The 10,502-nt window shown below is 35.7% G+C and overlaps 1 protein-coding gene across 2 annotated transcripts; it reads left to right on the forward strand.

Annotated features, from left to right (window-relative positions):
• Positions 1-3,194: 3,194 nt before the first annotated feature.
• LOC114303335 (putative LRR receptor-like serine/threonine-protein kinase At1g53430) lies at positions 3,195-9,006 on the forward strand. Of its 2 annotated transcripts, XM_082904147.1 has the most exons (8): positions 3,195-4,217; positions 7,517-7,588; positions 7,697-7,768; positions 7,853-7,924; positions 8,032-8,103; positions 8,225-8,296; positions 8,397-8,468; positions 8,702-9,006. In XM_082904147.1, exons 5-8 carry the CDS (start codon positions 8,036-8,038, stop codon positions 8,712-8,714), a joined length of 225 nt encoding a protein of 74 aa, XP_082760273.1. In that variant the 5' UTR covers positions 3,195-4,217; positions 7,517-7,588; positions 7,697-7,768; positions 7,853-7,924; positions 8,032-8,035; the 3' UTR covers positions 8,715-9,006. The 2 variants fall into 2 exon arrangements, with proteins under 2 accessions (XP_082760273.1, XP_082760272.1); XM_082904146.1 differs by having other exon boundaries at positions 7,697-7,924.
• Positions 9,007-10,502: the final 1,496 nt, after the last annotated feature.

Consider the following 10,502-nt stretch of genomic DNA (forward strand, 5'->3'; position numbering starts at 1 on the left):
TCATCTCGGGGCACTATTTATTGCCGACAGTACTATTCACCATGATAATTATTATTCATCCTTTTTTATCGTTATTCATCTTATCGGGCATTTTTCGTTCGCAATTATTATTCATCGCCGGAGGTACTATTCATTGTCGGGGTATTATTCACCGCCAGAGGTTACTATTCATCCGGTGGGATAAATTAATTAAAGTAATAAATTACAACAGATTATATACAATATTTAAATTACAACAGATATGTGGGTGGTGCAGCCTTCCCATTATAATAGTAAAACAATTATATATATATATATATATAAACAATTTACAATAGATATGTAGGTGGTGCACCCTTCTCATTAATGGTAAAACAATTATATAAAAAATAATTTATAACAGATATGTGGGTGGTGCAGCCTTCCCATTAAAGCGATAAAAAAAAAAGTTATGAAAAACAGTAAATGAAGTATTTAAACAAATTATATCACATTTTTAAATTAAATGAAAGTTTGCGAAAACTCACCTTTCGGGGAAATGATGAATTTTCTGATTCACAAACTTTCTTTTGATTAACCTCAAGTCTGTGGAATGTGTTCTCAATTCTCAGTCCAAAATTTGAAATTGCAGCTTTAGTGGTTGGTTTTTGAATGGTGCATTGATAAAATGGAAATAAAAGTTTGGTTCAGAAAAATAAAATATGTAAGAAAATATTTTATTTTCCATCTCTCTCTAAAAAAAACTAATTTTCCTTCTTTCTGATTCTTTTTCCCTCAAACTCTCTCGCACCACTTCTTTTTTTTCTCCTTGATTCTCTCATCTAATTCTCTCTGACTTTTCTGATCTCTCCCTCCATCTTCCTCCCCTCAATTGTTCTCCCCCTTTTATAGAAAATAATTTTAAGAAAATGACAAAAGAAGAAACGGTGGAAGGAGCTGATTTCAAAAGGTGCATAGTGATTTTACTATGCATTGCACAGTAAAATTACTATGCACTTTATAATATAATACTATAAAAGGTATTATTAGCATAAATATATGTACAAATATCCAAAAAAATATATAAAAACACACAAATATATAAAATTATAAAATAACAAAATACATGGGCTAATAAAATATATTTTAGTAGGCCAAATACATATCATAATTTGACCAAAGTGGTCTAAAGCAAAAGAAGACAAAAAAGCAAACGGTGGGAGTGTGGTGAATTTTTCAAAAGGGGAATAGTACCCTTATATAATATAATATATATATATATATATATATATATATATATATATACAAAAGTATGGTATGTGGGTCAAACCATGGCACCGAATAAATTTAATTATATAATAATATAACATAATATATATATATATATATATAAAGGAAATAGAGAATGGATCTAAAATAATTTGGCAAAAAACGGGTGTGAGGTTGAGATTAAAGTTTACATTCCATCTTTTCACTGATAATTTTGTGAGATAGCATATTCTTATTTTCATCATCGAGTAATCAAAAGAAAGCCCCTAAGTCTTAGGATCGGTCAAAATAGGGTGTCTATACCTGCCCTGAAAACGGGAAGCCTCTGCAGAAAAGAAGAACAACATTAGAACAACATTCAAAACAAGGCAAAAAACACAGAAATACTAAGAGGAAGGACTCGGACCTGGGTAGCCATCCTTTTGGGCCATCCATTCAGATTGGAACTCAGTCCCAGCAGGAAATTCCCAATTACCATCGACTTGCAGAAAATCGTCATTATGTTTGTCCGAATCAGGTAAGCCAGTTACAAGATGGCAATCGACTGAACGAACACGGAGATAATAAGTGTTGTAATCCTTGTTCTGTGAAAGGGTATAGCAACCTAAAATGTCCCAGATGTCCAGATTCAAACCCAACTGCCTGTTAAGAGCGGAGACGCCATAGACGACTCGGAACAGATTGACAGACACCTGCATAGGAAAAAACTGAACTTGGTGCAAGAATCGGCGCACCAAAGGATCAAGGGTAAATCGGACCCCTCCTTCAACAATGACTGCGACTGGGAAAGCAACAGTACTCCTAGTGCCTATGCGCTTGGCGTCAACCTTCGCCAACGAAAGGGTCATATCGTCAGGGATACCGTAGTCTCGGAGAAACATGGCCATAGCCTTAGGGTATCAACAAACGATCGAAACTTCCCCATTAACCAGACCTAATAAGACGAAGACAAAACTTAAACTAAGCAAAGAATAGAACCAGAGCCAGAAACAATGGCACAAGGGCCAAAGAGGGCGATCAAGACAAAAAAGAGCAAGAAAAGAAAAATTTCAAGGGGACTTACAAAGATCGAAACAGTAGTGACAGGTAGGCGGCCTCGAAATGAGAATGATAATGGCAATGAAACGTATGGACAGAGCATCGACGAGACCAACTCAGAGGAATCGAAAGGGTTTTGGACTCTCTAAAAGTTTGAAAACAGATGAAGGGGTTTGGATTGATAACCCCAAAGCATATATTGCACCAGCCGGCGTAAAGGTACATAAATCATGACCATTGGTATGGAATCGGCACATTATCTCTGTGCACTAGTACCACGCTGCCACGTGTCACCATGAAAGGACACATGCAGGGGGCGTGTCAGGATTAAACCGTCACCAAGGTCGAACTGGAGCGGATCCGAAGCGACGTCATGCTTGGAGTACAGAGCAATAGCTCTCCCTGAGGGGAACCTTAGCGCGAGCTAGGAGGCAAATGAAGGGACTAAATATAAAATGGGTCAGATCCAAGCCTTGGGCCGGCCCAATCCATTAGACTCAAGACCTGAGAAGCAGGATAAGCAAGTGGGCCAGTTAGATTAGCCCAATTACATCGTTAACAATCCACCCAAGTCCTCAAGCACTTGGGCCCTGCCTGTAGTAGAAAGGTCAATCCCACTACGATGCTGGGCTGGGCCGAGCCATAAGATCTGATCCTTGGACCGAACCCAAAAGGGGCCGAGTCGATACAAAGATACCCTACTAGGCTAGCCCGTCTCTACAAACAATCTCCTAGAGGGCCGAGCAGAGGCATGACGGTGTCGAGCCAAAAGAACCTAATAGAGAAACGTGGAAGCTGTGAATGCATGCACATGGAGGGTGCTACCTCAGCTGGTGCCCTCCCCCTAGAATCACGGAAACAGTTGATCGAAGGAATGTGATCTGTTACAAGCATGGTTACAATGAGTATATACACCCTTGGTCACACTACAAGAATTTACACATTTTGTGACCACTTTTGCCGACCAAAAAAATATTGGTCGCAAAAAAATGACATTTGGAAACCAAATATTAATTAGTCGCGAATGATCATTATTTTTGGCGACCAAATATTATTGGTCGTAGAAGGTTATATTTTGGCGACCAAAGAATATGTTGGTCGCAGAAAGTGGTATACTTTTGCCGACCAACTACAAATTTGGTCGCGGAAGGTCACATATTTTTTGGCGACCAAAAATTTGGTCGCGAAAAACTTATTTTCAGCAACCAAAAAAAATCAGTCGCCAAATTAGTATTTTTAGCGACAAATATTTTAGTCGCCGTTGATTGAGATTTGGTGACTAAAAAAATTTGTCGGCGAAAGAACTTGTTTTTGCGACTAATTTGATCTTTTGGTCGCCAAAAGTTTGGGGGGAAATTTGAAAGATGGAGGGGGGAAATGAAATTTGAACAACCATCGCACTCCTCATTAGTTGTATGCATGTACTACTGTTGCAACTTGCAAGTGTGGAACAATGAAAGGAACAAGACTTTTGAAGTAGCAGATGGCTCCTCAAACCTCATTTTCTCTCTCATGTCGAAAACCCTTCTCTCCCGCATCAAACCTCGTCACAACCCCAAACCCAGTTCTTCCCCTTCCTTCTCCTTCAAACCCCACATCAAGCGACTCGTCAACGAACTCTGTGACATCCTCAAAACCCACCACCACAATCAATGGCAAGACACCCTCGAAACCCACCTTTCCGAAGAAGAAATCGTCCCATCTGACATTGCCCATTTGGTGCTCGATCGTATTCGCGACCCCGAATTGGATTTGAAGTTCTTTGATTGGGTCACTCAACGCCCATACGATTGTTCTCTTCATGGGTTTGCTTATTCTTCTCTTCTTAAGCTCTTGGCCAGCTCTAGAGTGTTTTGAGAGATTGAGACTGTGTTGGAGAGTATGAAAGTTGAAGACAAGTTACCGACTCGGGAAGCTTTGGATGCTGTAATTCGAGCATATTCGGATTCTGGGTTAGTTGATAAAGCCCTTGAAATTTATACTACTGTGCTTAGTACTTCTAATTTTGTTCCAAGTGTTCTTGCTTGCAATTCTTTGCTTAATGCGCTTGTAAAAGAGGGTCGAATTGAAATTGCAAGCCGGGTATATGATGAAATGTTTGAAAGAGTTGAGGATGGTTATATTTGTAAAAAAATATTTGTTTATATTTGTATTATGTTTAAAGCAATTCATGTATTATGTTTATATTTGTTTTCTTCCCTCTTTATACTTACCCTGATAGGTGTGTTCATGTTCCTAGCACTGTGAGAATCAAAATCATTAAGATGTATAAATTCTTGGTTTGCGTGGTTTCACATATGTTTATAGCTGCAATTTACACATTGTCAATTGGTCCATGGGGATGTATAATGCTATATCAGAACTTAGACAAGACAAAAGCATTCTATACATGTTTGGAATGTAGGAAAAAATATTTATTGATACCCACTCATTATATTGTTTCTTGAATGGGCTGTAGTCCCTTGTTGCCTTGCCTTGAATGGCCTGGACTTTCCATAAGATTTTGTTAAATATTAGGCAATTAAAACTTTATCTACCCTATTAAAGTTGGTTTCTCAAAGAATTTTCTATAATTAGAGATTAGTAAGTTTTATGCAGCTCTGTTCTTGTAAACCGCTTATCAGGGGAAACTTGAATACATAACCAGGAACCCTAGCCACATATTTGGTCCCACCCTTGATAATGTTCTATTTTCTCAACTAATTATGCGTTTTTGTCTTCATAATAATCTTCTCTTTTGGGCCTAAGGTGTAGTTTTCTAGTAAATCTTACACAAGTATTGAATTTTTTACTCAGTTTTTTGTTTTTAATTTCTGTTGGAGATAATATTTAGAATGGAAAAAAGTGTGACGTTTCACACCAACAGAGTTCTGTGTAATCTGCATGCTTGTGTCATTTCAGAGACTTGGTAATAGTACCCTCACAGCTGGTAAACATTGAAGCAGTGACAATTGAAATGGGTAATTATGTACAACTACTTAACATGGTAATTACATGAACAGACCATATATATATAAATTCTTGCAAGTGATGGAGGAAAATATAGCAAAAACGCATATTTAGAAGCCTAATCAATATATATATACATATATGGAGGTACACTTCTCACTTCATCTTTCTCAAAATTGAATTTTTATTTTGTTTCAAGCTTCTATTATGTGGAGATGGTACTTTGGTTATTCATAAACAGTCTGATTCATCTAATTACATTTATTACTTTGATTGCAGTAACTAATTTTGCCAGAACAACATACTCTTATAGCACGAATGGTTTTGAGCGAATGCCAAACATCTCGGTAGAGGACAGTTGAGGCACCTACAAAAACACCAAATAAAGCCTAGTATTAGATTCAGCTTAAGAAAATCTATGAATAAACTTGATTATATGAGGATTTAAGTGTCTTAAAAAAACTGATTTTCAAGACGTAAATTCTTGCGAGAGGTTGGGGATTCAATTCTCCCTAGGTGCTAATGTTTGTGTACATGTAACTGGGGGGAAGCAAAGAAATTTGATTGATTTAGAAGGTATCGGTTGCTGAAATTGCAACACAATTTCCTGCAGTGATTTTTGAGCTTTTGTTTTAGGGTTTCTAGTGATAAATAAATGGCCATAGGTAAGAAAGAGAGAGTTAATTAGGACATAATAGACTAGGGTTTTCATGAGGCTATTATACTGTGAATAGGAAATATCATATTTTTATGGAAAAGAAAAAAGAAAAGAAGATGAGGAATAGAAAGGGGAAAAATATTCTAGGAACCCTAGCTAGAATTTTGTTGGAATGACCCCCTTAAGCTTGGGTTACATGACAAATAACACAAACTCAAATCTTTAAAACAGGAAGGTTAGAATTTCCTATTAGGGGTGATGTTTTCCCTCTTAAAACTGTGATTTCCCTGGTTTAGAGAAAGAATTTTGTTAGAACCATGTACTTGTCGAGATTGAATCACGTTACGATTCAAACATACAAATCCCAAACAAATAAAAAGAAAAGCAACCAAGGCAAAAGAAATTTTGTAGAGAACATATATTTTACCTAGATTTTGGCTCTCCTATTAGAAATTAAAGGATGAGAATTTGATTGATCTTTCCATTTGGGTTGTATAAGGATTGAGGAGAAAAATATATGTTATTATTGGTAATGAATTATTACTTCTGTAATGAAAACTTACCATTCTTTTGTTTAACAGTAGTGGAATAATGTTGAGTTTTAATATATATATATATATATATTACAACAAAGCAACAAAATTATTTTTGTACAGTATATTTATATATTTGTATATAAATGCTCCCTTAGGTGCTCTCAACTTTAGACTCTTCTATGTGCCCCTGCCCCTGCCCGAACCTTGCCCTTGGTTCATGCAACTAAGATAGGAAGCTTTAGAATCTTTTGATTGTTGAAAATATTGTGGACCTAATTACCATAAAATGTAAACAACCTGAAACCCATGAACTACTACAGTTTGTGTGTAGCAATTCCAAAAATTATTTAAATGCTTTGGACTCCTGTATTAAAATCAAATTAGCTGCATAGTAACCTAAAGCTAGTGCAAAACGAGGGCCAAATTAGACTTAGTTCATTAGATAATGTCCACAAGCGTAATATGAAATTGTAGTTTGGCCATTACTATTGCTAGCACATTCTTGATCGATAGGATGGGACACTTGGAAGATGATTTTTGAATTGTTATAGCTCAACTTCTATTCTTTTTAGGAGTTTCTTTTAATAATATTACTACTTTTTATGTTTATATATAGAAGATAACTTTGAAAAATCAACTTCATTTTGCCCGCTAGGTGTTCCAAAAAATTCTCACGAGAGTTGTTTTACATCGTGTGGTGACAGTGGTCTTGATTGCCTTGAACTTTGCCAAAGAGATGGCTTTACACACCAACAGATCCATGTACTGGCCCTAATTGGTTGGGATTAAGGCTTATTAGCTCATGTTGAATACCAGTTTCTAGCATCTTTGATGTTAAATTAGGTGTAATAATCTATTAGATTTAGGTTTTTTTCACCCCTCAAATAACACTTGTGTTTTTATTTTTCACCCCTTAAATAACTGAAACTGGATTTTATCTCATTTTATGTGTTTTTATTTTTCTCAATCTCAACATGGTATATATTTACATCCCAACAATAGTGGCATCATTTTTGCTCACGCATTTTTAAGAAACTGTAGTAGTGATTTTATTTATTTATTATAATTTTTTTTTCTTTTAGCAATCTCAATGGATATTTTGATCCAGGAGTCTTGAAGCAAATCAATTTTCTGGCAGTGTTTCTCCTGAACTCGGGAAACTACGTAACTTGAAAACTTTGTAAGACATGTCATTCCTTGTTTACTTACACTTACTCCTTGAATCAATTTGACAAGGATGAAAGAATATCCAACTCATTTGTTTGGCTACATGTTGTTGCAACTTCAGGGTATTGTCCTCGAATTGATTGAGTGGAAATCTGCCACCTTTATTTGTTGGGTTAATAAATTTGACTGATTTGTAAGCTACTACAATATCTTATATGATTTCCTATATTATTTCAATGATGGTGTCGGTTCAGCACCAGTTTCTTGCACAATGCAGTAGGATAAATGACAACAACTTCAGTGGAGCAATACCTGATTTCATACAGAACTGGAAACAACTTGCGAGATTGTAAGATTCTGATCTTCCGAAAAATGCCTTTTCAGATCGGCTAAAAGCAGTGATGGTTTTTCCGTTATTTGTATATAACCATTCAATTCTAATTTGTGTCGATGAAGAGAAATGCATGGAAGTGGATTGGAGGGACCCATTCCATCAAACATATCCCTTTTGAATCAATTAACTGAATTGTGAGTACAAAACATTCTTATAGCAACAAAGTAGTTTTAGGAGGTAATGTTATTTTGTTGATTTATTTGATTGATAGCGTACTGTTGATGGAATTGCTCATGGTGTGATCTCTTTGACCAGGAGAATCAGTGACATAAATGGGATGGCTCCGGAATTTCCTACCTTGAGCAACACTACAGGGCTAGTAAGATTGTATGTTTGATGATTATATAATTTATAATGTTCAATATTTATAGTGTGTATAGGTGAGTTTCATCCTGAGTTTAATTTTATTCATTTTTTTCGTATTTAGGGTTTTGAGAAACTGCAACATTTCTGGTGAAATCCCGAAATATATTTGGAAAATGATGAATCTGCAAATGTTGTAAGTAAAGCATGTTAAGCTTTGGTGAATGATTTTTATTTGACCTTCAGTGTTTTCATCAATGTATCATTGATTACACGACCAAAGCGATTTAATTTTCCATCCTGTTATTGTTATTGCTGTTAGTTTTTTTCACTGTCAAGGCACGAAAAGGACAAATCACAGCTCATTTATATGACAGTGCTTATACTATTTTGTTCACAAATAGTATATAATTTTTTATCATCATGCAGGTGGATTCCGTAGTTTACCTTGTTGACATGTACGACAAAGAGAGATTTGCAGAGGCCAAAAAGGAGCTGGATGCCCTACATAAAAAAGAACAACAATCAACCTTGTTAACACCAGATGTTCTTTTTTTTTTGAAATTGATGCTGATTATGTTAAATTTTTGTTGGAATGAATTGTTTTTTGTTTTTTGGGGTTTAGAATAGGGTTTTGTGAATTGTTCCTTGTTTTTCGAATCAATGTTGTTGCTGCTGAGTTATGTGTTGAAACTTGGATATAGAAAATTTTATAATAAGACCTATTTTGATTATGAATTCGTCCTAGTTTGATTATGAATTCGCTAAATATTACAGGTGTATTGTTTTCCTGCTTTGGCGACCAATTTATTAGTCGCGACATCCAAAATAATTTTTTTTCGCAAAAAATGACAATTGCCGACCAAGAGTTTTGGTCGCAAAAAATACATCTATTGCTGACCAAAACAATTTTGGTCGTGGAAAATCACTTTTGCCGACCAAAAGTTTTGGTCGCGAAAAGTAACAAATGGCAACCAAATTTTTTGGTCGTGAAATGTGATAATTGGCGACCGAACTTTTTGGTCGCAAAATGTGACAATTGGCGACTAAGAAATTTGGTCGGGAAAATATCACTTTTCGCGACCAAAGTGTTTTAGCGACAAAATGAATTAGTCGCGGTCATTAAATATTTAGCGACCAAAAATTTAGTCGGCAAATCTAACTTTTGCCGACCAACCAAAATTTTGGTCGCGAATTACTTTTGCCGACCCTCAATTGGCGACCAAAGTAGCGACCAAAAAAATTGGTTGCGGATAACTTTTGCCAACCAAAAATTGACTTTTAGCGACCAATTTTTTTGTTGCCAAAAGTGTTAATTCTTGTAATGTCAGCTACCAGATGGTTCCCCACCTTGGGAACTGCTAAAAGGAAACTTTGTAGCACTAGAGCTCCATGAAACCATCTTGGGCAACAAGCAAGGAGTTCTATATAAACTACACTGATCTCGCACTGAAGGTAACTGATATAAGCTGAACTATACTCACCAAAGCACAACTCTCTCAACACTGAGAGTACCCCTCATCTTCTCTGATCTCTCACTCCCATATCGGAGGGGTTATTCAGCCAACCCCAGCTGGGTAGCTCAAATGGTGCTCATTGTTGCAGGGTCTCCATTCCTGGATCGTCCAATCAAGTGCGGAGCTCCGATCCACAATCATCTAGTGTGGTAAATTGTACACACAGATACTTGGTTTGCTGGTATATACGGTTTGTCATCCGTAAGCATGTAAAGCATATCGAAAAAGGGAAGAAAATGATGATATAACTAATTAGAAATATAATTTATAATAAAAACCAATAAAACAAAAATAAATTGGCCAAATTGAAGTTTCATGTGCCACTTAGAACATTTAAAAGTTTTGAAACTAATCTTTAGAGACACATTCATCAATCGGAAGTAAAAATGGAAAAAAAGAATGACATTTTCAAGGAATATCAACAAATATTATTGAAATACTGACCTTTTCAAGGAATATCAACAAATATTATTGAAATACTGACTTTTTCAAGGAATATCAACAAATATTATTGAAATACTGACTTTTTCAAGGAATATCAACAAATATTATAGAAAGACATCAATGCAATATGACAATAAAAAATTTATGAAAAAAAAAACTAATGGTAAAGAATGACAATATCCTTATGATTGGAAGTTGGAACAATTACCTCCTACAAAACACTACATGCCACATTTTAAAATTCCTAATTTTAATGAAGTTACAGAAAG

Source organism: Camellia sinensis, chromosome 14 (genome assembly GCF_055761805.1).
Source record: "Camellia sinensis isolate YWXY chromosome 14, ASM5576180v1, whole genome shotgun sequence".
NCBI classification, from domain to species: Eukaryota; Viridiplantae; Streptophyta; class Magnoliopsida; order Ericales; family Theaceae; genus Camellia; species Camellia sinensis.

What these genes read in the sequence shown, in the direction of transcription:
- LOC114303335 (XM_082904146.1), top strand. Translation starts at nt 7,791, where the DNA reads ATGATTTCCTATATTATTTCAATGATGGTGTCGGTTCAGCACCAGTTT. An exon ending in TTGAATCAATTAACTGAATT is followed by an intron (nt 8,104 to 8,224) that starts GTGAGTACAAAA and finishes CTCTTTGACCAG; the next exon opens with GAGAATCAGTGACATAAATG. An exon ending in ACTACAGGGCTAGTAAGATT is followed by an intron (nt 8,297 to 8,396) that starts GTATGTTTGATG and finishes TTTCGTATTTAG; the next exon opens with GGTTTTGAGAAACTGCAACA.